At 38.5% G+C, this 27,492-nt stretch overlaps 3 protein-coding genes across 5 annotated transcripts in view; 2 read left to right on the forward strand and 1 right to left on the reverse strand.

Moving 5' to 3' along the window:
- The first annotated feature begins 103 nt into the window (after nucleotides 1-103).
- hnrnpul1 (heterogeneous nuclear ribonucleoprotein U-like 1) lies at nucleotides 104-7,322 on the forward strand. The gene is made up of 16 exons (XM_020928610.2): nucleotides 104-177; nucleotides 633-904; nucleotides 1,025-1,261; nucleotides 1,411-1,633; nucleotides 1,741-1,814; nucleotides 1,891-2,030; nucleotides 2,137-2,236; nucleotides 2,320-2,432; nucleotides 2,512-2,775; nucleotides 2,872-2,994; nucleotides 3,070-3,198; nucleotides 4,502-4,670; nucleotides 5,330-5,596; nucleotides 5,688-5,836; nucleotides 6,198-6,425; nucleotides 6,511-7,322. Exons 2-16 carry the CDS (start codon nucleotides 664-666, stop codon nucleotides 6,619-6,621), a joined length of 2,568 nt encoding a protein of 855 aa, XP_020784269.2. The 5' UTR covers nucleotides 104-177; nucleotides 633-663; the 3' UTR covers nucleotides 6,622-7,322.
- On the reverse strand, nucleotides 7,286-16,290 carry rasgrp4 (RAS guanyl releasing protein 4). Of its 3 annotated transcripts, none has more exons than XM_055166747.1 (17): nucleotides 15,856-16,290; nucleotides 12,633-12,799; nucleotides 11,911-12,026; nucleotides 11,686-11,744; nucleotides 11,459-11,590; nucleotides 11,190-11,331; nucleotides 10,942-11,115; nucleotides 10,732-10,848; nucleotides 10,326-10,601; nucleotides 9,799-9,879; nucleotides 9,452-9,556; nucleotides 9,229-9,338; nucleotides 9,004-9,157; nucleotides 8,883-8,919; nucleotides 8,174-8,302; nucleotides 7,918-8,096; nucleotides 7,286-7,839 (listed from the first exon to the last, which is right to left on the reverse strand). In XM_055166747.1, exons 1-17 carry the CDS (start codon nucleotides 15,870-15,872, stop codon nucleotides 7,735-7,737), a joined length of 2,100 nt encoding a protein of 699 aa, XP_055022722.1. In that variant the 5' UTR covers nucleotides 15,873-16,290; the 3' UTR covers nucleotides 7,286-7,734. The 3 variants fall into 3 exon arrangements, with proteins under 3 accessions (XP_055022722.1, XP_055022723.1, XP_020784273.1); XM_055166748.1 differs by having other exon boundaries at nucleotides 9,004-9,154; nucleotides 15,856-16,289; XM_020928614.2 differs by lacking the exons at nucleotides 11,911-12,026; nucleotides 12,633-12,799; nucleotides 15,856-16,290 and having other exon boundaries at nucleotides 11,459-11,609; nucleotides 11,686-11,904.
- A 1,906-nt stretch (nucleotides 16,291-18,196) lies between these two features.
- Nucleotides 18,197-27,492, forward strand: part of ryr1b (ryanodine receptor 1b (skeletal)) — a 45,601-nt gene continuing 36,305 nt past the window's right edge. The window contains 2 exon segments of the mRNA XM_055166800.1: nucleotides 18,197-18,545; nucleotides 27,366-27,485. Coding sequence (XP_055022775.1) covers nucleotides 18,498-18,545; nucleotides 27,366-27,485 — 168 coding nt within the window. The 5' untranslated portion in view covers nucleotides 18,197-18,497.

Below are 27,492 nucleotides of genomic sequence, written 5' to 3' on the forward strand. Positions count from 1 at the left end.
GATCATAAAATCATGAGATCAATAAAAGCAGTATATATCGCTGTCATGACTGAACTGTACTGTGTAAAATGAACATAAAACAGTGCTCTTCCGGTGTGGGTTTCGGTCACCAGGCGGCACTATCTGCGCTCACTCACTCTTCCTCACTGAGGACCCGCGCAACTCGCGTGAGAGCAGGTAGGCCTCATGTCTCTTTTATTTCAAAATAGTCTTTGCACGGGGTTCATGAGTGCATGCATAGTGTAAACATAGCTTCCAAAAACATTACGTTAAGAGTCACTTTAATTTCCACAAGGAATTTTTTCAAAATACTAATATTCTGCGTGCAGCAGATTTTCGCAAAGTAGCACACGCTAGGCTATGCTAATGTTGTTAGCATCAGCCTCCGCTGCTTTGTGAGAAAAAAAAAAGAAGAAATATGGTTGCAATTAAAGATGATTCTCAACTAGTAAATATACGTGGATGTATATTAACGTGGTATTAATATACAGTGTTGCATTTGTTATTAAAACTTGTAACTAGCAACATTAGCTGCCTTAGCATAGCGTTAGCTCATTTGTCGCATATTTAACTGTAGTGTGTTTGATTTAACGATACATACATATTCACCCTACTATTTATTTATTCTGCAGCAACAAAGGAGGGGTTCAGACAGCTGCAATCATGGATATTGACGTGAAGAAACTGAAGGTGAACGAGTTGAAGGAGGAACTTCAACGACGCGGCCTGGACACTAGGGGCCTTAAGGCTGACCTGGTGGAGAGACTGAGAGCCGCTCTGGAGGAAGAAGCGCAAACAGACGCCGCGGTCTCAGAGGAGCAGGGGGAAGAGGAAGAGGAGCAGGGCATGGAGGAGTACTCCAAAGACGATCAGGATAATGAGGGAGAAGAGGCTGTGCAACAAGGTAGCATTAGGTGTTTTGTAATTCATTGTAACTTCCCTTGTGGATAAATACATTTATCTGAACGTATGTTATAACTAATACCTATAGTTAACCTCCAAAAATGTATTTATCTGCTCACAGATCAAATTGAAGGTTATGATGATGGAAATGATCCCCCAGAAGGCGATTATGATGAAGGTAGAGATTCTGGTGGGTACTATGAGGAAGAGGCCAATGGTGAGGCGTATGGCAGTCAACCAACTGAATCAAGCCACAGCATGCCTGACTTTGCAACTGATGCTGACGTTCCCAAGTCACACTTTGTGCCAGAAGAAGCAAAGCCTATGCAGGAAGCAGAAGCTCCTGCAATTAAACAAGGTCATTAGTAATTAGTAATTGTCCTGTGCTGTATTGAATTTATTTGTGATCATATTTCATACTAAGTGAACTGACAATTGGGCAGGTTTTTATCTTTTTTTGATGTTCAACTGAATAGTAATTCATTACCCCCACTTGTGTTTCCTTAGACATCAAAGTTGAAGTGAAAACAGAAAATGCGGAGGATGCTGAGCAGGGTAGTCACAGGGCACAGGAGCAGCAGCAGCAGCAGCAGCAGCAGCAGCGCAGTGAAGAGAGGGCTGCTCCAATTGAAGTCAAAACAGAGAGCGGAAAAGGTGGGCCCCAAGGCCGCAAGAGACCATATGAAGAAAATCGAGGATATGGCTATTATGAACACCGTGAGGAAAAGCGGTATGAACTCTTGCAACTTTGAAGTTTTATTTAGTTTTACATTTGTTGTATCTAGATATAGATCTATACATTAGATGTTGAATTAAAAGAACTATTTCATTTTGTAGATCACGCACACCTCAGCCTCCTGCTGAAGATGAAGAGGAGAAGATTGATGACACACTTGTTACAATTGATACTTGTGAGTTTACTTCAGTATATATGTACATATTTAGTTGTTTATTAAATTGAAACCTGCTGTTATATGTTTTTTTTAGACAACTGCGACTTGCATTTTAAAGTCTCACGAAACCGCTATAGTGGATATCCTCTCACTATTGAAGGCTTTGCTTACCTGTGGGCAGGAGCGCGGGCTTCTCACGGAGTTACAAAGGGTCGTGTGTGTTATGAGATGAAGGTACAAAAAATCGTTCATCTATATTCTTCATCTTGAAAGATCTCAAAATATTTAAATATTTACATATTACATACATACTAGTTTTGACATATTTGACTTTCCTTAGATCAATGAAGAAATTTCAGTAAAACACCTGCCCAGTAATGAACCAGATCCCCATGTGGTTAGAATTGGATGGTCTCTCAACCACTGCAGCACTCAGCTTGGTAAGACGAGCTCTTCTAGATTTAAACCTATACATTTTTGTGAGTATTTATTTGAAATTGGGGCAATACACTTTTTGTTGCAGGTGAGGAACCGTTCTCTTTTGGGTATGGAGGAACAGGAAAGAAATCTAGTGACTGCAAGTTTGCAGATTATGGTGAACGCTTTGGTGAAAATGATGTAATTGGTTGTTACATTGTAAGTATTTTCAGTTATTATTATTGTACACGCCTTGTCTGAGGCTAAAGAGCTGATTTGTGGATTTCTGTTATTCCAGGACTTTGAAAGTGGTGATGAAGTAGAAATGTCCTATTCCAAGAATGGCGTTTCACTTGGAGTGGCTTTTCGAACAACCAAGGAAGCTTTGGCAGGTCGTGCTTTGTTCCCTCACGTTCTGGTGAAAAACTGTGCAGTGGAGTTCAATTTTGGTCAGAAGGAGCCCTATTTCCCCCCTCCAGAGGGTTACACCTACATTGACAATATTAACCTGGAAGATAAGATCAGGGGTACCAAGGGACCTGACAGCAAAGCTGAGTGTGAGGTAGGTCTCGACAAATGTATTTTGTGTATAGTAACGTTGCCTGCTTGTTGCTCTAATGAAGCCTTATAATAACTTGGGACTTCATGTGGAATTCAGATCCTGTTGATGGTTGGCCTACCTGCCTGTGGGAAAACCACTTGGGCCATGAAGCATGCAGAAGCGTTTCCTGAGAAGAAATACAACGTCCTCGGCACAAATGCTATCATGGACAAAATGAAGGTAATACTAAAAGTTTAATGGTAGTCTTTTTACCTAAAATATTTGGGACTGATGGCTAATTATTTTGGTGTTCAGGTGATGGGTCTGCGTCGCCAGAGGAACTATTCTGGTCGCTGGGATACGCTGATTCAGCAGGCCACGCAGTGTCTGAACCGCTTAATTGAGATCGCCGCCCGCAAGAGACGCAACTACATTCTCGATCAGGTACTGCACTCTTAACCACATTGTGTCTGTTCTGGACTTAGCCCGCCAATGTGCCGTCATGCTCTCTCTTTCTAATGGACTTTATTTATGTTTCAGGGATCTGTGTATTATAGATAGAAGAAGCATTGATCAACATTTTATCACTTGCTTATCATATATTTAAACATTAATGGCTCTCATAAGTTAAAGAATATTTCATGTTTTCATCCTTCAGATTATTTTTGCACTTTGCTATTTCTTGTCATAAAACAATATTGTTTGTCTTGTGAATATGAAAACTGTAAAGTAAACCATGACAATGTTAAGATGTTGAGAAACAAGTAAGCTCTGGCTGGTGAGTAAGAAAATAACTTCTGTTGCTAATTTTATAAGGCTGAGATAATTGATTTTTAGAAAGATATTTTAAGTAAGATTCATGGAACTTGTAAGTGTGTTTTTAATATGTTGCCTTTTCAGGTAAGTAATGACTAACCACTTTAAATTTCCAGAGCCTTGAGGTCAGCAGAGCTGCTTTAGGTAGGTTGGTCAGGAACTGGTTTGTCCATGGCTCTGTAAGTATAAGAAGGTAGGTCTTATATGTTTGTCTGATGTCTCCATGGGGACTTGAAAACCTACTGTTTGGTAAGTAAAGGTAAGTGAGGGAACCCAGTAGGCAGATACAACAATAACACAGTGTTTGGAATTAAAGTTAACCTATGCTACACAAAATGTTTCAGCACAGTTTCCTCCCTCTTGCAGAAAACATTGCAGATAAAATGGTCTTTATAGCTGTTTGTGCTTTTCTTTTTACATGCAGCTTTTACTAAATGCTTGGTATACAGAAACATTAATTTATCGCATCACTATTTAGGTCAATATTTTGCATGGTGCTTGTACTGTTAAAATACTTGCACTGTTATGGGCCAGAGAATTGCATGACTGGAATGTGATTTACAGCTTGTTGCTAAACAATTGAACCTTTTGCAGATATATTTCTTTACATTTGCACACATACATATAAATTGCATAATCAAATCTGTTAATTTGGTGGTCATGGGTTCAGCTGCTTACATGGACACATTTTTGGGGTTCCCTGAAACTAGCACACACCGTTAAGTAAATGCTTTGCTCTAGATGCTACAGAATCAAGGTAAGTCTGTGGAGTGATGAGAGGCCATTAGCACTTGAGTAAAACCGTAGCCTGACATCAGTCAAACCTCTCTCACTTCATTATTGCAGGATTCCAGCTTCCTTCCAGTGGAAAGCCCTTAACAAGTTAACAATAACAAACAAGCTTCTACTTCTTTCTTGTCACCATTGCTAGACAAATGTATATGGATCAGCAAGGAGACGAAAAATGCGTCCTTTTGAAGGTTTTCAACGCAAGGCTATTGTAATTTGTCCCACGGACGAGGATTTAAAAGAGCGAACGTTAAAGCAAACCAATGAGCAGGGGAAGGATGTGCCCGATCATGCCGTTTTAGAAATGAAAGGTAGGAATGCTGTGGAAGCTACAAATAAACACCAGATCTACTTTTTACTTTATCTATGTGTCTCTAAATCAAACTTGGAAGATGTTCCCTCCCCCTTACCCCATCATAAACTTTGGCCAGTTATCAGAACTTGGATATTTTTAATAATTCACACAAATTTTATGTTTCCCCCCCAACTATTTGCGATATACAATACTTATTTTTTTATTTTATTTTATTCTCCAAATGAACTGCAAACTGAGCCTTAGACCAGAAAAGGGTCTAGTTAAAGATTTGCTGCACAAATGGCATAAAATTTCATCAAGTGGCATATTTGCTGTAAATTGGCTCATTAGACCAAGTTCTTGGTTTGCAGAACTGTTTTCCTTTCACACCATTCCCTAGTTGTCTGTTTTGTCCCCCTGTATCCACTTCCTACTGAATTCTCTAGACCTTTTCTTTTGCTTTTTAACAAATGTTTCCTCCATTATTTCCTGGAGGTAATGTTTGTTTGTTACCCCACCATCTGCAATCATCTTGTGTTGGTTTTGCTACCACTGTAAAGTTGTAATTTATTTTTTATTTGTCTTCTGGTGGTGTGGCTGCTTGCCCCTCTACTACCTCTCCCCTCTTCTCTCAATCATCAATCATTTCCTGTGATGGCCTGTGACCCTCCAAAGCCAACTTCACTCTGCCAGAAGTGTGTGACTTCTTGGAGGAGGTGACGTTCACCGAACTGCAGCGAGAGGATGCTGAAAAGCTGCTGAAGCAATACAACGAGGAAGGCCGCAAGGCTGGACCACCCCCAGACAAGCGCTTCGACAACAGGCAGGGCGGGTTCAGAGGTCGCGGTGGTGGTGGTGGCAACTTTCAGCGCTATGACAACCGTGATGGTCCTCGTGGTGGCTACCCAAACCGGAGTGGGGAAAGTGGAGGATACCATGGAGGTTATACAGCTTTTTTATTAGATTTTTTATTATTACTAAGGTTCAGACATTTATTTTGACATGTAATTTTGGTGTTTTTTGTTTTTTCCAGGTTATAATCGAGGAGGCTATAACCAGAATCGCTGGGGCAACAGCTACAGAGATACACCTGATTCACGGAGTGGATACAACCGCAATCAGCCACCTAGTGGAGGCTACAACTATCGGCCAGCTCCTTACAATAAGGGTGGATACAGTCAGGTAGTTCTCTCATGATCATCTTCATGTCATTTGCCACAAGTAGAGATGGAACAAGATCTAGCACCACAAAAATTGGAGGCAAAATTGCCACGAGATTGTGCATACATGGGAAAATGAGCTTGAGATTGTTTCCATTTGTGTACATTTGGATGGGACAGAAAAGGGGTTTAGTGCTAAGTTATATTTGAGAAGCTATAGTTCAAAAAGAGCGATAATGTTAAATAAAGTAAATCAAGAATAGTGAGGAAAAATGTGAACTGAACTGCACAAAATCTCATGTTTCATCTTGTGGAAATTGTCTTGTCCCACCCCTAGCCAAAAGACACATGCTAACTGTATCATCTGAATGTTTTTCCATCAGGGTTATGGGCAGGGCTACAACCAGGGCAGCTACAATCAGAGCAGCTACAACCAGGGTTACTATGGTAATTACAGCCAGTACCCAGGGTACAGTCAGAGCTACAGCCAGCCGCCCGCCTCTGCTCAAACATACAGCCAGCAACAGCCGCAGACACAGGCACCGCCAGCACAGGTCCCAGCACAGCAGTCACAGCAACAACAGCAGAGCTACAACCAGCAGTATCAGCAGGTACCTCTACTGTCCATATGTGTACAGTACCCACTCTTCTGATACTTTGTTTTACATTTGTCTAACAATTTTTTTCTTTCTGCAGTATGCTCAGCAGTGGCAGCAGTACTACCAAAACCAGAATCAGTGGAACCAGTATTACAGTCAGTATGGCAGCTATGGACAGGGCCAAGGCTCTTCCTCTGGTTCTCAATAAATGTACCTATACTACAGCCCTCCCCCTTGTGTCTGACACCTCTGACCTCTGCTGCAAGTTGAATTTGTATAGTCATTAAGTCACTTAGAATGTCCTAACACCGTAATCTCCATTCTTCACCAGTTAATGTAGACAAATTGTGTACAGATTGTTTTTTTTTTTTTTTTTTTTTTTTTTTTTTTTTGATTTATGAAGAAGTCTTACTCAAATCAGTGGCTCTATGGTAGGAGAAAATGGGTTTCAAAACATTTAATGTGTATTGAAGAATCTCTGCAGGTTGAGCATAGGTCACATTTCAATACAATAATTTGTAGTCTGTACAGTGTGGACAATATGACCAGACAGGAAAACTCTATATAAAATGTTCTTTGCTGCCTATGAGAGCAGAATGCATGTTTTTATCTTTATCCCCCATTTTTCCGTTTGAGATGGAGAGCAGTAGGCATGTTTTTAAGTTAAAACACATTTTATGCTGATACTGTAGTATTTAAATGTTAATCTGCTTTTTGTTTTTTAGACCATTTGTCAAGCTTAAGTAATCAAAGTGCATTTTTTTATTTTTGTTTTCACCCTGTAGTTGAACCCTATTGTGACAACCCTTTTTTTTTTTTTTTTTTTTTTTACTGAAAATTGAACATGATTATGACTAAGTAACAAAGCTGTCTTGTCTTTATACAATAAATGCAATTTAATTGCTGGTGGATTTTTACAATTGTGTGTTTTTTTTCTTGTTATCCCAACACAAATAAAATGTAAGTACAAGGACAGTATGCTGAATTTGCTACAAATATAGCCCATTAAAACATTTTACTAAAATTTTTCTCATTCACATTTAACAATCATCCTTGTCATCTGTTGGTGGCAAAGGTATCGTACCTCAACTTGTGTGTACTGGCAATTGAAGAGATATGAATTCAGCTGCAAATCTGTATGCTGATGTTGGTAGCACCAATAACAGTGAGAACTGAGAAGTTCATAAATTAAAATAAAATACATTTTAAGCCCCAACTGTAAACCACAACTAAGACGGGACAAATTTGTTGGAAAAAACATGGTACAAGATAAAGTAGGATAATCAGTCCCATATCTGAATGTTCTTCCCACAGACTTTGTTTAGTCTGGCTCTCTGCTTTTGTCTTTATTAAGATGCAGTTCTTCCATCTTCTCTTGCAAGAAGCAAACTGACCCACCACGATTCCTTTGTGGCAGAGTGTGGACCTGAGTAACAGAAATGACCAATACATGAACAAACTAAATATTCCTGTTCTTACACAGCTGTGAATGTCTCAGTCTCACCTTTCTATCTGGAGAACCATGTATAAATGAATGTGGATGATGTACTCTCTTCTCCTTTTTGTCTGGTGTCCAAACTCCTGGGTCAGTCTGAGTAGAGCGGTCCAGTAGCCTAAAGTCTTTATTGTTATTTTTGCAGACATCATTGCTTTGGGGGAATACAAAGGTGTCCTCCTCTGAATCTGCAGACAGACGACACAATTTAAAAATATAATATGAGAAATGATACATGATGCCCACACAGCAAAAAGACACATACTCCAGCTGTTGCTCTTGGTTTTGGAGTCTGGACCAGGGGTGCATGGACAGGAACTAGTATTTTTGTCTTTCTTTAGGCACTCACTTCCCACAATATCTCTGCAGTGTTTGTGACAATTAATTCCACAGTCTAGAGAAAAAAGCAGACATAATAATAATAAAGGTAACAATAATAGAAATGTGTTAAAGGTAAAAATGCAGTTGACAGTTATCATAGACTGCTTTCATGTGATAGTTAAAACTGAGCTGGAAGTTAGGTCAGCTGTTCATTTGTCAAATTTAAATAGATTATATATAAATAAAGAAAAAAGAATGTGGTGGTGGTGGTATTATTCAACCTCTAGCAAGTGATTATTGTCAGCTGAAAGGACTTTTGTGAGCTTCAAGCCATGTTAGAATGTCATTACCTCATCAGTAACATATGTGGAGTTGTGTTTTGTTTCATTCACACATTCTTTCACATCTCCAAAGCTCAAAATGCTATGTTCCACCTTGTTATGTTATGTAATGACAGTTCAAGTTAACCTCTACCTTTTAACTTTAGTTCAATAGAGATGATTAGAGAGAGCAATTACAGGACTGAAATGATCCAAATGATTCTACTGAAGGTGTATGGACTTTAAAAACACAGTCACGTTGTCCCTGCCTGCCATTTGAAATGATAATATCAAATTCCAGAGCATGAACGCAGCCTATTGTCTTAACCTCACCTTTACAATGAAAGCCTTGCTTAATGACACCCCATAGCTAAAAAGAACAGAACATTATTAATGAACAGATCTATAGCAGTTTTACATTCTTATTTGAACTGAAAGACACAGCAAGACTCACAAATCCTCCACAGTGGTCACAAAATGTTGGCCGCTTGTATGTTGTTTCATGGAAATTATGTGTCTCATTGAAGTTATATCCAAGCTTGGCACATACAGACATTCCCCTCATGAAGTAAGAGGTTATTTCATCACGACTTATTTCTCCCAATCTGCTTGAGTAAGAAAAAATAGAATGAGTGATTGTTGAAACGTATATAGCGTTTTAGTACTTATTTTTTCTAACCTGTCAGTTTCATGTGTACGGAATGAGAAAGGAAAGTTGGCAGCGATTTTCTCAAAGTCCTCCAGTGATATGTAGCCATCTTGATTCTGGTCGTAGTTCTTCATTATAGACTGTAGGGGGCAACACAGTCATATTGTAAATGCCATACTGTGCTCATCTAGAGGTTTGGCTGTTCTGCTTTGACTTGCTCACTAAAAAGGAAGTGAAAGAGTTTTCTACTTACGTCCACCATTTGTTTGACGTGTTTGGATATGGTGTCTGGATCAAGTCTGGGAGTAACCCCCGATCCCCACTCAGCTACTACCGGTGGTTTAACTGGAGCTACAGGCTGTGGAACAAATACATTGAGACCTTATAAACTGTTCAAGGGAGAAACAAGTAGAGCACACCCACCACGTTACATGCCTCTGTAACGTATAGCGCTTTGATGTGGTTAACATTGATGTAATTCAGTACTAGGGCCTGGCCTCTGTTTTGCAGTTACACCCACGGTAAGCACAAAAATGTCCCTTGTGTTGTAACTGTAAAAATCAATAATCAGCAAAACGTTGTCAGTGTTTTTCTACTGACCTGGATCTTGGGGTTCTTGGGTTCCTTGGTGTAAGACAGTTCATATATCTCATCTTCTGTGTAGTATAAGTCTAGAGATAGCTGAAGCAGAAATGTAAAAATATATGTAAAATGTATAAATATGTAAAATGCAATCCCTTACAACATGTTATTTCCCTACATTGTATTCTTATCAATCACACACATGCACAAAATCATAAAATGTCTTGTTTCAGGATTATTTATGATATGACAACATTTATAAAATGGTGCCTGTATGAACAATATCAACAATGCTGCATAAAAACAAACAAACAAAAAAACACTTCTGCTAATAAAGAACTTTAGGAGATTATGTGATTACTGATATTTTAAACCCTTTTCATATTACATACATACCACATTATATACTACATAAATGACTACGTACTACTGATAATAATTTGGCAACTGGCTAGTTTTGTTCTGTCTGGGAGATTACAGGGCAGTACCTAATAAACAGCAGGAATACATTAATGCGTGTCAGTAATTCTGTATAGGCCACTTACCGTGAGCAAGTGAAGCAGATCTTTGTTGGCCTCAAAAGGAGGTGTGCAGCTGTGGATTAACAACAGGTCATTGATGTTGCTGTACAAATGCTGGAGCTTGCTCAGGTTGATCTTGTCATTGTCTATGAAGTCCGGCAAAGCCTCATTTAGAGAAATCAGATCCTTGAGGTGAACCCCTAGGATGGGTACTTTGAAACCACTGCACTCGTTATAAACTCGCCGGTAGTTGCTGTAGTTGCTGCGAGAAGAAAGTAACTCTGTCATCTCATTAAGGACCTGTAAAGACACAGACATTGTACATCAGTGACTATAATTTCACTCATTAAACCTCCCTCCATTTTCTTAAATAATCTAATGAAATACATCTGAATACAGATCTTTTTGTAAACTGTAAAATTAAAAATACCTTAGTGACATCAGGAGGCAGCAGATTATAGGTGTCTTTCAGACGGGAAATTGAACTGTGACATAAACCTCCTGTTACAGCCATTAGAGTGTTGAAGTTCTGCAGAGCACGTAGTTTCTGCAAATGAAAGAGGTTGAAAACAAAGCAGTTCTTGGCTGCCCCAGAAAATCCCTGTGAGCCTCTTAATCAGTTTATGTGATGTGTTGATACCTGCGCCACATGAATGAACTTGGTGAAGACCTGCGCCCTCTGCTGGGCTGTATGCCGGCTCAGGATCATAAGCTGGACCCACTGAGAAACACCATTACACATCATGACTGTCCGTTCCAGAGCAGGATTGTCCCGCACAGACCCCCGCACTACGTAGCTCCGGTAATCTAGAAACTAAAAAAAACATCAACAGGTCACAACTTGGTGTTTAAACAATTAAAGGAATTTCCAAGAAATTTATGACATACTGAAACATTACAGAAGTTCCTAAACTCCAAATAGCTGAGATGTTCAGCCATTTCATCAGGCTCCATGTGGTCAAATATCAAAGACACTTTCCTTTTCTTCACAGAGGGGGAGGGTGCTTGAGAGATGTTCTCATGAGGATTCCTAGGAATTACATGAATAAATAAGACCAAAAACAAACAAAAAAACATATTTATGAAATTGTTCTATGCATTGCCATATAAACAAGACAGTAAATTTAGACCCCGATTAAATGTGCATCATAACTTACGGGCCGGAGGTGTCAATAAACTGGGAGTGTGCCTCTTCTCCATCTGAGCACACCAGGGCCCACAGGTCCCCCATGGTCTGCTCCAGGAGGGGGTCTGTCTCAAACACCGCCGGGAACTGGCTGATCCACCGCCTTGCCATGAAGCATTACACTAAATATGTTTACTATTCGCAAAAAGAACAGCCCAACCAGTTCTGCCACACACTTGGGTGCGTGTCCTTACTCACCTGACAAGGTGGCAGATCTGTGACCTCCTCAGCCCTCTCTTGTCACTGGGACAGTCCTTATATGTGGGGGCTAGAGTCAAGGACCCAGTACAACACAGCAGCAGTTCTTTCAATCTGCTTTTCTAAAGCAAAACAAAGCTTTAGCTGTTTCCAGAGCTGATTATTAAGTGTGAACATGTGATCCAAAGCAGAGGACTGAGATTCAAACTCATGCAGTGTTGAAGGATATAAAGTGAGAAGTTTCTGGGCAAATGTTTGTGACGGCACCACCCACATGTGCATCATCAGGACCATCTGCACAAGCTGGGACCCTCTGGGGCTGGAAATCCTCCCCTCTGAATCTGCAAACTCAGAAAAAATAACAATAAGGAAACACAGGAAATTGTGGTAAAAATTCATAAAATAACACATACAACACACATAGTTAATCAATTTCAATGTTCACTAAAAGAAAAAGGTCAAAGAATACAAAAAAGCTACTCCTAGCTTGTGGGTTTATGTAAGCACGCATACATGTGAAATCATGGTTCATGTCTATAATTAGCACATACTTTAAGATATTTGAGTTCATTGTGTATTTTTTTCCTATTTGCATACAAAATGTAAAGTGATCCTTCTTCAATAACACCTGTAGTATGGAACATTTTATTTACAATTGTCACGATAACCTCCAACTTAATATTCTCTGTAAAGTAAAAGTAGTTTGTGTTGTGACTAAACAAAAGAGCGGTGAATATAGTGAAAGTGTGTATAATATGAGAGGAAAGTCCTGTGAGCACTGTGAATCAGAAATTAACAAAGCTGGATTGTGTGAGACTGCCCTTTGTTTCATTGCCTGGTCCCCTCTCAGCCTGTAGATCCTCTACACTACATCATCCTTCACTTACATAACCTGTTGCTAACGAAGACACATGAAAACACAAAGCTCTAGAGAGACAGAGACTGACCAAAGCTGTTGAGGCAGCGCTGTATGAGCTCGTCCAGGCTGGCTGCACTGATGCTGGGGGCAGGACTGGGGCTCTGCAAGGCCCGACTGATGTCCTGAGGACTGGGACATGTGTTTCTCCTCCTTGGGACCAACTTTTTGCTCTTCATTTCAGCAGAGCTGGGCTTTCTGAAAAAGAAGCATATATATGCAACATTATTTGCAATGCCAAATAAAATGCAGCATTATATGGTAAAGTATTGTGGGGCAGCATTAACAAAACATGATGACTAGCCCAGCAGTTATTTAAACCAAATGGTTGCTAAGTGGGATTAAAACTCCTTGATGCTTTGAGTATGACTCCAAGAAAATTATGTAAGTTTAGGGAAAAACACTGTGTCATACTGTATGTTATTTTAGATAAAACAGTGTCCCACTGTGCCATAATGTAATAGTGGATGAAAGTGTAAAAACTAGGGCAGTTGTGATTTTTACATGATGCGATCAATACTTCCTCTTATCAGTTTAGCAACATCTTATTTCACAAGTAGCCTATCTGACTCTTTTAAACCTAAACATCAGTGTTAATTAAGTATTTTGACTATAATGTACTGTATTGTTAAATATAACATTGAGGAGATGGGTAACCTCTTGTTACAAAAGTGTACTGTGTCATGTTGTGGAGCAAAAATGTGTTCTCCACACAGCAGCTAATGTGATGACATTACCAGGAAACTCTGTGTGACTTCAGAGAACTGGTGACAAGTTCCCTGAATGGCCAGACCTACATCCCCTTCTCTAGACCTGCGTTTGTGTTTGTGGATCATTTCCCTAGGAGGCTCTCATTTTCATAAACACAATTATAAAAAAAACTGCAAAAATGTACACACATAACAAAACTCATTGAAGAAAGAGTGCACTAATAAACATGCAGGGGTGACACAGTGTCCTGTACTGTACTGTTCCTTTGGCCAGTTACAGTGCAGTTTCCCTACAGTCAGGCCTGGATTCATCTAGGACAAGGGCCAATGTGCAGACACTGGTACCTGTGTGACAACTCAACCCCCCCATTAGCCACTACTTTGTGCTTCATTTGAACAAAACATTAACATCCAAAAGCACAGCATGTATTAATATGAGCAGTTTCAGACTTAAAACAACCCCCCTATTTCTGTGAATGCATACATCATCCCACTTGATTCCAACTGTGTTAAGTAAGCATAGTAAATTGTAATATTTTAAGGCCATATCTACATATAAAAGATTCATGCCAAAGGTGGCCATATCCAAACAAATTGATTTATTTTTCTAGGTATATTATATGTTCTAATCTTGACAAATAGCTTGATGCCACTGATGCCAATACAGATGTCTGTGGTGGCTTTAAGCTAATACAAAAGCTGATTTTACATTATTTACCCAAATTATAGTAGAGTAACACTCCTATTACTTCCTCTTTCATTTCCCTGCTGTACATCCATAGCTTTTCACCAATGTCATTGTCATTAATTTTAATAGTCCAACTTCCAAGCCTATGAACCTCATGAAAACTAAATTTAAAAAGAAAATAATGTGAGTCAAGTCAATAAAGTCGGTATCACTTATCTAAACGGAGAGACTGACACACAGTTAAAATGCTGTTGCTAAAATGTCATTGATGTCATGATGTTCAAAGGGAATTTCCCCATCAGTGTATAGCAGGTATTACACTTTTCAGTTTAACATTATCTTATCTCTTTCCTGCAGCAGATAGCGTGATAGTGGGTCCATAACCCTAGTGTTTGTGCCTACTATGCAAAACACAAATACAGCGCATCATGTAAATAAAGACAAACTTTTCTTTTAGTCTTGCTAATGGTTAGGCTTAGCATTAACTGTGTTTCTCACTGTGGCTAGTCTTTCAAAAGCAGCTAGCCTTTTTGAGCTAGCCACTATTATGGTAACAGTAACGGTTTGGTATATAGATTACATATAAGAGTTTAAATATACACATTAGGCATTAATATAGAATAGAATAGTACAGAATAAAATTCAACTGACCAAAGTTGCTAGAATGTGTTAGTTGTAGAAATGTGTTGTGTCAAGTTGTGGTTTTCCTGAGCTGTTTCATGCTGATTTTAGCTTTATGAATCTTATTAACTTGAACAGTCAGTCAGTCAGTTAGTCAGTTCAGTATAGTACTTCATCTAAATGTTCAATGTAAATGTTCAAGATGATTCACCTTAATTTGTACGTGTTCAATATCTTCAGTATATTCCTAACTGTGTATTTTGTCTTTTTTTTCATCCCTCTTCTATTCAGAGGATTCAGAAAACAGTTTCACTTGTTCTTTGGAAAGACCCCCCCCCATCCCCCCCATTCCCATCATGTCAGGCTACTGGCGGCAGCGTTGGTCCTCCCTCCTGATTCTCACACTGGTGGGGGAATATGCAAATTCCTCTCTTTCTTTGCTTAATTGATTAATTGAAGCCCAAGTCCATTGAAGGCCTTGTTTGTGTGATGCTCTTTTCCCTCTCAGCCCCCACTCTCTCACAACCTGTCCCTCTCCCCCACACACTGAGGGGATGCATCCACAGCAAAGAGCCCTCGAGCCATTTGGTAAACACTGAGTTACAGCACAAAAAGCTGTGGGATCAGAAGAACTTAAGTCTAGGATTACCCACAACTAACAGTGCAAATAGTCCATGAAAGGTGTTAGTAGTCAATAATGGACTATTACTTTGTTACTCTGCAATTTTTTCCACTAGATTCGGCATGGGGTTTTGAAACATGTGAGCAAAATGTCACTTTGGTCCACCTTAAATTCAGTCACTTTTCAGACTACCTTAATGTTTAACCTTTCTCAGATCACCTGAGGAGAGCTGTGGTCGCAGCCCCACCAGCAACAAATGACACATTAAAAGTTAGACTACTCTGAGTTGTGCATTAACTCACACTTCATTGCTAATAGCAACTATACAACTATTAGCTACTACTTAACTATTACTAATATGTGAGTATTTCTATTTCAAGTTACTATGTTGCACCTATCTGTAATGGCAGATTAAACACAATACCTCTACTGATGACAGATCAGCATAATCTTCCGCTAACACAATGCTACACAGAACAGGTGGAAATAAATATAAATGCGTGTTTCCTTAGAACTACTCACAGCTCTGACAGAAGTCATAACTTCAGCACTCACTGATGACATTTGTGTAGTCCATTGCACTTTGTACCAAACATTAAGTGTGTGAAAGTACCTCTTGGTCTTGTTCATTGCCGTGCTCCTCTCCTGTGTAGTCCTCCTTGTGTGCAGATGATGATCCACATGGATATTTAAGAGTGTCTCTACAGCTCCATGCTTGAACACGTTTCTACTCCTCTCATGTGTTTGTTTGCCCAGGACAGAGCAAGGGCACAGGACCAACTGCTGCGGAGGGTGAAGACAGACCTGTCACAACAGACCTTACTCCACTTCAAAATACTGCAAAATCTTGTCCTTGCTGGTGGTTAAAATAGTTGCATCTGTAACAAAACTAAAAACTACCTTGGCATGTAAAAAAGCATACTTATTGAAATAAAAATAAAAAAACTCTGGTGTCAAAATAAAGTAGAAGCACCAACAGACTCACTGGCTTGTCCCTTAGCATAAACAAGTCTGCATCTAACTAAATGGAGGAACTGGCTCTGACAGATAGGGGAACTCACATCAGTTTGTGTGAGGGTTTGTGTGATCACAAGGGGGAGGGGTGAGCCCTGACAGAAAGGCAGAAACATAGAGGCGTATTAGTGCATATGAGCAGTGCCAGCAGAGGAAGTGTAGTACAAGAGCAAGATAATGATGAGCAATCATCTGAGCACCATCAGCGTACTCCAGGAAGTGAGAGCTGTGCATCAAAGTGTCACGCCTAAATTGCATTTTTACAGTTAAACAGGATTTTTGCCAAACTTTGATCAGACTTTTAAAATTGAGATCTATACTGCATTTTAGGAGCTATCTTACCTAACTGTCTGTGTCATTTCTAAAAAGCAAGTGGTTACACTGGAAGTAGTGTCTTTGCTGGTGAATGCAGTGGTGCAGCTGGACAGGGGTCTCAAAGGCATCCTTGTTAATAGACACCAGGAGGAAGAGGCATCCAAACAGGGCACATGAATGTCCCCAATGCTGCAGAGGTGCCCTCTCTTCTGCAGGAAGCTGACTGTCTGGCAAGGAAAGTGTGATATGGCATTCAAGAGCATGGGCAAATACACCAAGCCAGATTCCCATAGACCTATGAATAAATGATATATTTTGTGTCATCATTCCAATTATTCAGTAATAGATACCTTTCTCATAATACCATAACAAGACCATTTTATTATCTCTTTGGTCTGAAATTCACTTAAAAAAAAAGACCAAATCATTGTTTCAGAATTATAAGCTATAGTAGGCCTATAGGAGTAGCCTATATGTATTAAGTTTTATCATTCACACTCACCTATCCTTTGAGCAGAAGCCTAGTTTTACTCTGTTGCTTACAATGGCATGGTAATCTGGATCCATATGACTATTTAAAAGATAAATCAAGTGGTAGGATTATATTGTTTTTAATTCTTTTCGAATGAAAACACTTGATCCTAAATGAAGAGACACACTTCAGTATTTACCATGATATTTCTCCAAAGTCCCTCGTGCACAAGCACACTTGTCCACTTTGCGGCGATGTGCACAGACTCTCATCTTTGTGCAATGTCGCCATCTTGAGTTTTTGCAGCAAAATTGTCACCACCAGCAGCGCACGGAGAAGGCGGGTTCGTGAGTCGGCAAAACAGGTAACAGTCATCAGATGGTCGGTCTTTTAATCTGGTGCAGGAGTCACTGTTAATGTGAGGGGGTTTGCTGTTGCAGCTTTTCCTTTTGCCAGCCCTGTATGTTGTACGGTCTGGAGACGAGAGGAGCAGAGCAGTGGCCCGAGGCTGGCGGTGGTGAGGATAGCGTGCTGAAGGATGCCAGATGGGGAGTAAGCAGGTGAGTGATGCGCCCATGCTCGTGCTGCTCTAGTGTGCTACATTTTGGACATTCCGTCTTGATAAAATATCGTCTACAGGCAAATAAAGTACTTGATGCTGACCATTTTTGTGATATCAATCCACATTACACTGTTCTGGAGCAGGAGTATGTATTTTTCAAAGAGCTGTGCAAAAGCTGTTTTCTATTTTATAAACTGGCTTTTCTTGATGTAGTCATTTCATTTGTATTCTTAGTTAGTCAGCTAACATTTTTATGTCATCTGAATTGTTATATGTTGGGCCAATGTATTATTGTATGTGGATGTGACATTTGTGTCACATTTAACAGCTGTCCAGTCTCTAGACACCTCCAGGTCTACTTTCTTTGGTTTGACACAGTTTTAGTTTTTTTTTTAATGAATCTGTTATTTTTTGTAAAAGCTTTATATTTTCACACATTGTGGCCAAAATGTGCTGCTCTCTAACTTTTGTTAACATTTAAAGTGCTTGTTTTACACACACTCCCTGTGCATTCATTCAGTGTGCCTTTTATAGCATCATATTTAGGGCTCGGAGTGTGTTGCTGTTGTGTTGTGGGATTGGAGTGGGTGTCTGTCTAACTAGGTGCTGGTCCCTCCCTCCTCTGCTGGGGGGATGCAAGGCGTGAGGAGAGACCACTCACTCTCTGGCTCAACATGCCTAGAGCCAGACCTGTCCTCCAGAACACCCCCACACACATGAACTGAGCCCAAGACAGTGACACAGGTGCAGCAAGGAGCCGAGGTGCCACCCTGGGGCCGGTCAGACCGCAAAGGACATACAAGAGGAGATATAAAAACAGCCCGAATACTGACGAGAATAAAGAGGAATTTTTCTTTTCTCCCGAGGAGCTACAAATAACCCTCGGTGAAGGATGGCAGAAGGGGGAGAGGGAGAAGAGGAGATACAGTTCCTGAGAACGGTGAGTCTGACTTACTTTCCTTATTGGGAATGTGAACACACTCTCAGTCACGATGAGTTTTATTGCTTTGGCTATCAGTGTTTATACTCGCCAGACCACATAAAACTTACTATAACTTTTTGAGTCAAGCTAATAATAGTAAAATGCAATGGAACTGGATTTGTCTTTTATTCTACAATTAATTATTAATTAACTATTAATATTCTGCCCTCAATGAGTCATGACCTGCTTGTAAGTTGCTATCTTTAAATCCTGCAACTGGTTTAGAAACTCTCTGGTGATTGTTACGCCTAATTAGTAACGCAGACTTTCACCAATGACTGTCCTATCTTGGATTTTAATATTTTTGTTGCAACTTATAGATAACTTTTATGAACATGTGTGAGCGAATGTGGAGAGATAGACAGGGGCTGGTGCAACTGCTAGCGTTATCTATTTATATCTAAGGAAAGTAGAGCCTGTCAGTGTGGGCTGAGAAGACAGAGCAACTCACTACGCAGACCATACAGAGGACAGCTGACCAAAGGGTGCATGACTTCTGACACATAGTAGACATATCTTAAGAATGACACAAAACACATGCAAAGAGTTTGTGTGCAAAATCTTCAAATTACACAACTTAACTTAACAAATTATCACACATTAACTTTTCATTGTTTTGTTTTGAAGTTCCTGCACCTGCCCTACTTGGCACCTTTTGAGGATAAAGTGAATTAGGGGTCACAGTATTATAAATCACCAGAATGACAGCACAAATGGTCAGCCTGTAGTCACTGATAGAAAATGTAACACAGAATTACATTAAACTATGATTTCCAGTATCCATGTGTATATCCATGTGTGTATGATAAATACACACATTGTTTGAACATGTTTAATTACAGGCAGAACTGATTCAAGTGGTTGTATTCCTGTTAGGGTTGTCAGAAAATTGATACCCAGATACTGATCTATACTAATCTATACTAAAACTAACACTGGAACTAGATACAAATTTTTACAAGAAAAAATATAATCTTGTAAACAAGACAAAAATTTTACCATTCCAGATTATTTTTAAGGGTATTGATCTATACTGAGACCATATGGTAATATTACTAATACTTCTTCAATTATTTGTACTGGAAATTACATTCTACTGTCCAATTAAATTATGTTTTTTATGATCATTGAGGTGGTATCAAAACTAGTATAGAATATCAAGCATTTTCCTTAGTGCTGGAATCAAGTTTGAAATGGTGGTTTGGTAGTTGAAATGGTAGTTGACTGAAGCTGATTTGGTTGATGTGACCAGATACATGGGGCCAAAATGTATGTGTATGTTTGTGTTTGTGTTTGTGTGTGTGTTTGTGAACTCTACGTGAATCAATTTTTAATGCTTAGTGTGCTTCAATGAGATTACCCTTGACACTGTCCTGGTCAGAGGTTAACGCTCTGCAGAGTAGACTGGGCTAAAATTGTTAATGCTCAAACCCTGTGAGCTTGGTGGATTTAAACTTCCTCCAAATGGTCTGTGTTATCAGCCATTTAATTAGCTGGTGATGGAAGGCATCGTGTGAGTCAGCTGTTTCTACGTGTGGGGCTTAGCAGGGCTGTGCTGGGTGAAAGTGGACGTCTCCTCATCTCAAACAGACTGCTGTTGCATCCCTTCATTGTTACATAACTGCGGTATACATATTGTCAGTATTGATTATAGTAATCTAATTTAATGTTTTTTAATAGTAGGGGGGCTGTGCGATTTAACTGAACTAAGATCCAATCATTTCAAATTGTCAGTGATCAGCTTGTTTCTTTTTTCTTATTGAGAATTCAACAGTTAATTCTTTGTCAGTAAAAACATGTGGTTTGGAGCAGAGTTCACACTTTGGAGTTCACACATTTGACTATGTTTGTGTTAAATGACACTGACTGTTTTGTTTATGTTTCTGAAGTCAATATTGAAATATTTGTTATATTGCTTTTAAATAGAGTTGTCATAGTTTTTTTCTTTTGCCTTATTGCATAGATTGAATTACATAGAATGATGTTGCTATGTGTGTATGCTTGTTGTAGTCAGTTGTAGGATTTCCTATTTGCATAGTATCTCACATGATATTGAATTTCTCAATACGTTTTGTTTGAAATTTCATTGTATGCTTTTAAATACTCTAAAATATCTGTAAACTGTGGATGTTCACATACTCTGCACTAGCGTTGCTTTGCTATCATACTGCATGTTTCTTTCAAATGGTCTTTGTATTGATCTCTTTCTCTATGAAACATATTTGTGTTAATCATGTTAAGGCATACAATGACACATATGGTGGCCTCTTTGGACTCTCTTTGTGTGTGACCACCTCAGAGTGCTTTTTGTGCTTTTAACCTTAACAGATGGTCCCTACAGTTCATAGTTACCACTGTAGCATGTAGTTTTATTTTCTTATATAGACTGAATGCTCTGTACTCCACAGGTCTTCTCACTTCAAAATAAAATGCTCCACAGGCAGCAGCCCCCACAATTGCAGAGTGCTTTAGCTTTGATCACAAGCAGTAAAGAAATGTCCTATTAAACCTGTGTCTACAGAAAACCAGAAACAGTACTGCTGAGAATAAACACATTCCTTATATACAGTATGGTTGTCACTGTACCACAGCACTACAATGTAATGTGAATCAGCCAGGACCTGTTTAAAGGGGTATTTGAGTTGCAGTCTATAACTGCAGTTTCTTTTTATAGCGAGCCACTATAAGAACACACACTCTAGAGGCAGAAACCAGAGGAGTCCGTGCCCTAGTTGCTATTGCCTTCTAATAGAAGAATATGTGTCATGTGAACAGAGCTCATTGTTGTGTCAATCACGTCTTACATCTGCTCAATAAACTGTGGTCATCAAAGTGGGTACTCGCAGCCAAGGGTGTGTCACTGTTATGGCATGGTACTAGTACAAGCTACTTTGAGTGTAGTGTGCTCTTCATCATAAAATGAAAATGTAGCACCACACTGTTTTCCCTTTATTCAGTTTTGTTATAGACTAAGTGGTGACAATGGGAACACTGTGTGATGATATCACATTTGCTTGTTATGTTTTAGGTGTTAGCAGTACGTTAGCATTTTGATACCCACTATCAACATTTGCTTATGTTTAAAAGTGAGTGGGGTTATGTGTGATTAAGGACTGCTGAGAAAGACATCAACAGAGACTACATCTCCATAATTTTATCCCAAGGCAGCTGTGGCAAGAGGAATCTATCTTTGAGTTCGACTGAGAAGTGAGAAGTAATAATTGACCTTGGTAAAACATGTCAATGTAGTCCTTCATTTGTCCAGGACTGGTTCTAAAGGTTTTAAAGGTGGTCCTCTCTGGACAGTGTTTTTGAAACTGTGGCATTTCGGCAGACATCTGGAAACCACTGTCAGTCCTGGTCTAGAGGGGACCAGTCCTTGACAAACAAGATTAGAATATTAAATTAAGATTGTACAGTACAACACCATTATTTAATTATCCATTTGAAAAGCTCACACGATTCCTCCTAATGTCTTTAGATTGCTTTCTTGACACATGTTTACATCTCATTGTCACCAGGAGTGTTAACAGTAGTACAGCAGCTGATACAGAAGATGGTTGATGGTCTAAAGGCCAAGTCTTTTGAAGTAGTGTATCCAGAAGACAGACACACAAACAGCACCTGTTAAACTTCTGCTCCACTGTATAGCACACAATGAACAGGTGCTCTGAGAGACTGGGCTGGAGCATGGCACAGGGACGTGGGGAGGGGGGCTGTCAAGAGTGTGATAGTTACTCAGCTGTTATGCAAACTGCTCTGCTTGTGTCAAGTGAGCACCATTATCACCCTGAGCTGGGGATTAATGCTTGTTTGCATATGACACAGTTTTCTTTTAAAGTCTGGTTTTATGTCTAAAATTATCCTACAGTACTAGCAGTATAAATTAACAGTCTGAGTCATATTATTAACATACACTGGCGTGCTTTGACACTTCCTAGTCCATGTTCCAAGTTCCAGTTATCATATGTGTATTTGCATATGAAGGTGCTATTGTCTTTAGAATAGTTTTAAATATGTTATTGGTGATATTTTTGACAGCAGAGGATCAACTGTGTTCATATTGGAGCACAATTTAGGAGTACTTTTTGAGGGCCCAAACCTTAACCAAATAAATAAATAAATAAAAACACAGAAATGATTATCAAAATATTTAAGTATAAAAGTTACAATAAATCTCATGAATTTGAAAATTTTATCAAAAGTATAGTTTTTGCCTCTTACAAGTCACAGCTAAAGCAGGGCCTCTGCTGCACTCTCCAACTGAGACTGCTAACTATCTGCTGGTCAGCAGAAGGAGGCAATGTGATATTGACAGGTGCAACCACCTAAAATAGGAGCAAAGTGGTGAGGGAAAGGCCCATGGCCATGTTAACAGCTAGAAACAGACACAAGCAAACCACTTGAAACATACATATGTTCACCATTTTATAGTTTCCTTTGACTGCTTGAGGTAGTGTCAGGTATGACAATGTGAATTTAGAAGATAGTGTAATTCATTTATAAAGCAAATTCTCTGAAATGGTGGAATAATGTTGCATGGCACGGTTAATATAGCTCAGAGAGGGCAGCATAAATTCTTGCCTCTCAGTCCAGTGCCTTCAGATTGAAAATGACTTCCTGATGGCAGTTGAAAGTAAACATCTCAATATCAAAAACATTGTTCATATTACCGCTACCTGAAACATTTTTTTAGCAATACTGAACTGTTAATAATATCTTCTGGTTCCTACACTATTTACAGTTGTAGATTGCAGACAGTAGATCATAGAGTAATAATTATTGAACTCATTTGGTACATAATAATTTTTTTGTATTTTTTTTTTTTATTTTTTTTTTCTCCGAATAGCATATTATTAACAATGGTTTGCAAAAGCAGTCATTTGAGAGGTAAAACATTCTAGGTCTGTCTAGATCTTGGATAGATTTGTTTAATTAATTAATTTGAATCAAGATTGAGATTCAGTGATTGTAATTATAAAAATTCATTTAGTAATTTTCATTAAATTAATTTGAATGGAAACTATTACTATTTTTTTTTTTTTAAATAAGTACAAATACAATCCAACTGAGACATATAAATATGATGGAAACTTATCACCCAGCCCCAAGTTTTGAATGCCTTTCTAAGAGCAAAAAAAGTATTTATAGTGTAACCTGTAAATGTCCAGGGTGCAGGCTGTGTAGTGTTTTCAAAGGGAACCCCCAGTTTGTTTGTGGTGCTCTCATCTGCAGCTCTGTCCTCCTCCCACACACTGCACAGAGTTCCCCTCACTCTGAAGTGCGCAGGATCTCCATCACTGTCTCAAAGAGGCCTGCATCAGCACACTTTCAAATGGATTCCCCATCCTTAAATTCAAGTGCTGTTAAATATTACATCAACTGGTTTAACATATTTAGCAATTTGTGTATTTGCCAATATTACACTGTAGGGGTTATACTGACTCAAATTAAAACCTCAATATTTTCTCAATAGCAATGCATCAGGAATGTGCTAAAATGTGTATCTAACTATTTTTAAAAATAATATTTAAATTTTTACACTTGCACATGGTTTTCCATGCTTTAGTTGCAAAGCACATTTCTGCTCTATAGATATATTTATTGTTCTTTAAGCATACTTAAGGTGTTCTTTTTGTGTATCCCAAACTAAAAAAATAAAAAAAAGTATTTAAATGATCAACATTTCAATAAATCTCAGGAGTTATAATATGCCTCTGCTACACATGTTGCCTTACCTGCTTTGTTATTAATTCTTGTAATCACTATCACTGACAATGGCAATACAGCTTTCCTTATATATATGTATATATATATATATATATATATATATATATATATATATATATATATATATATATATATATATATATATATATATATATATATATATATATATATATATATATATATATATATATATATATATATATATATCCGTAATCATTTCCATATCTATTTTGTTTTGTAGCGCACAGTATTAGCATCCGCTCTTGCATTGTAGTTTTGGAGGACCAGACCTTAGGAATCTCTCTCACTATTTTGCTTATGTTGGCTTCCTGCTGGGATGGGCATTGAGCCGGATTGTCTGGGGAACCCCGAATAGCCTGTTCACCTCTTCACACAGCTCGTCAGATGACCTAAGAGAATACACAGAGGTGTCTGCTTACCAGCTATTGCTGCATTTGGCAGCACATCTCTCTGCATTACCTTCCTCTGTTTGTGATCCCTGCTCTGTCTGTTTATGTAGCCGTCTGTCAATTTAGCCGCAATTGTTTGTACAACTGACCTCCAGATTCTAGAGACCAGACACAACATTATTGCAGCAGATGGGTTTTATAAAGTCAGGTGCACAACTCTTCATTTCTGGTCTAGCTTAGAATGACTTGACCACATGAGATTAACAAATAATCAACAGTTGTGGTATCATGTGTCACCCCATGAGTTGTGAAAGCTATGTCTATTAATAAAAGGATGAGTTAGTCTATAAGTCAGCTTTTCACATGGCTAAATGAGTGCATTTGGAAATACAGTGACTTGTGAAGGACACTTTCATGCTATTATAATATACAGGTCTTCCCAAACATTTAGCATGGATTTGGAGGGCTTTGTAAGTGCCATTTAAGTGACAGCCCATGCTAACTAAAGTCTGCAAGCTTGTCTGCCTGCCTTGTGTTGCCAACTGTTTGGGGAGTGAGGAAAAAACAATTCACCATCTGCATTGTAATATTTTTACCATTAATCTCACTCATGTGATATTACCAAAAGTCCTTAATAATAATGTGACAAATAAAATGTGTCTGTTTTGTTTTTGAAATCTCAAGTGATAGTACATTAATAATAAAGACATAGACATAGACATTAATAATAAAATGTAGTGGTATCTTGATATGGCTTGCATGATTTTAATGACCATATATTTTTATAATCCATCAGACGTGTTAAAACTTGCCAGACAGTAAATGTCATAGTGTCAATATTCACTCACAAGTATTTACATGTACATGTAAAGTTGCTAAAAATAACCTCAAAAGTACATCAATATTATCACTTTCTACCTGCGTTTAGAGGACTACATTTTCTTTCGAATTTAAATCTGCTCTTTTTGGATCTTGTTTTTATGGGTTTTTTTTGCACATATAAGCAACTTTTGAAAGAGCTTCTACTTCTATCAAGATATACTGATAATGAATGAACCATGACTCATTTTTATAGTTTTTTTAGATGTGTTTTCCATATAGTTTATTTTATTATTGTTATTTATTATATATATATATATATATATATATATATATATATATATATATATATATATATATATATATATATTATATTTTAATAAATGATAGTTGAATCTTTACATCCATTGTTCCATATTTCCTAGTTTTACCTTAACTTTATTCCCTTTGGTATCATTTAAGTTGAGTACATGTAATAAGAGCGGTGTTGCCCCACTTTTCATAACTCTAAGCTGGGAATGCAAGGACAGTTGTAGAGATGTTTCTGGGTTAAGGAGAGATGCCCACAAGGAAGCAAACCTATGCTGTAACAGAGACATGTGGGTATTAGACAAATTTGAATGTCAACACTGGCTCCACTGATTTCTTAACCATTATTTTGCATTGTATTTTTTTATTATGGAGTGTGTTAAGATCACAAAGCCAAAGTGAGTCATTGTTTGAGAAGTGAGAAGTCAGGAATGCGCCTGGCACAGTAGAGGGAAATGTTAGAGGCAGGTTAAGAGATGGATCTCCTTGCATAACGACTGACTAGATGGGACAGCTGAGAATGTGAGTGTCCGAGGGGCTTTCAGAAAGGGGGGGTGGAAGGTGTTTATTACTGTATTTACGCCAGGGTCCTCCATCAGAGGCACAACAAATGACTGTTCATTGTGTATTTGATGCACCACGCTGGGAAGAAAGCCTCAGCTCTGTAAGGTCTGGTCAGCTCACTCTTTAATACAGTTATTCGCAAGATGTGGTAATGTATTTAATTAAAAGACACTGATTATGTAAAACCATGTTATAACGGTCTTCCCTCATGAGTAGTTTAGAGTTGTATTTTGAGTGATTCATGCATGTTTGAGTAATCCTGTATTGTTGAACAGGATGTGGGTGGATCTGTTTCTATAATTAAGTTTCAAATCAGTATTGGAGTTGACAATAAATAATGAATAAAATGTAAAAATACTAATCAGATTTGAATGTTATAGTTTAATACCAAATAGTAGGGCTGCAAGATTGATTGCAGTTGTGTGGAAAGCACAATTTGAATGGACACAATTAGTAAACCAATAGCTGCCATTTTGGAAGTTCCATAATCCTCATCAAACTACAAAATATCCTGTCCTAGTCTGCATAAAAAAAACTGCTAACCCTGCACTAATAACATGTTCTGAAATGCCATTGTTGCTATTTGTTTGTCAGTTCATTTTTCAGTCTTTTTGTCAATTCTTCTGAAGTTTAAAATGTGAACTTTGAACAGAATTCTATTATTAAAACAGTCTATTCACAATCACAATGCTTGTCAGAAAAATCACAATTATATATTTTTCACTAATCAATCAGTCCTAATAAATACCCCACAAAAACACATAATCTATCTTCTTTAAAGCTGGGGCAAGTTGCTCTACTTTAGCTCTCTCTTCATTAAGGATGATATATGGAAAAACATACACAGCACACAGTGCATAGTGTTTTTGTTTTACTGCTTTTCCTTACAACATACAGGCTTGTGTGAACAGCATGAAATAGATTTTTGTTTATGTATGTTGTACAGGACGACCAGGTGGTTCTTCAGTGCACTGCGTCTGTATTGAAGGAGCAGATTAAGTTATGTCTGTCCTGCGAAGGCTTTGGGAACCGTCTCTGCTTCTTGGAAACAACATCCAACGCTCAGGTGCAAT

The sequence above is a fragment of the Boleophthalmus pectinirostris genome, unplaced genomic scaffold (assembly GCF_026225935.1).
Source record: "Boleophthalmus pectinirostris isolate CB_2022bp ecotype Guang Dong unplaced genomic scaffold, ASM2622593v1 HiC_scaffold_9, whole genome shotgun sequence".
NCBI classification, from domain to species: domain Eukaryota; kingdom Metazoa; phylum Chordata; class Actinopteri; order Gobiiformes; family Gobiidae; genus Boleophthalmus; species Boleophthalmus pectinirostris.

What these genes read in the sequence shown, in the direction of transcription:
- hnrnpul1 (XM_020928610.2), top strand. Translation starts at nt 664, where the DNA reads ATGGATATTGACGTGAAGAAACTGAAGGTGAACGAGTTGAAGGAGGAA. An exon ending in ATGTAATTGGTTGTTACATT is followed by an intron (nt 2,433 to 2,511) that starts GTAAGTATTTTC and finishes CTGTTATTCCAG; the next exon opens with GACTTTGAAAGTGGTGATGA. An exon ending in ACAGCAAAGCTGAGTGTGAG is followed by an intron (nt 2,776 to 2,871) that starts GTAGGTCTCGAC and finishes TGTGGAATTCAG; the next exon opens with ATCCTGTTGATGGTTGGCCT.
- rasgrp4 (XM_055166747.1), bottom strand. An exon ending in CGTACACATGAAACTGACAG is followed by an intron (nt 9,158 to 9,228) that starts GTTAGAAAAAAT and finishes TTCTTACTCAAG; the next exon opens with CAGATTGGGAGAAATAAGTC. An exon ending in AACCAAGAGCAACAGCTGGA is followed by an intron (nt 8,097 to 8,173) that starts GTATGTGTCTTT and finishes GTCTGTCTGCAG; the next exon opens with ATTCAGAGGAGGACACCTTT.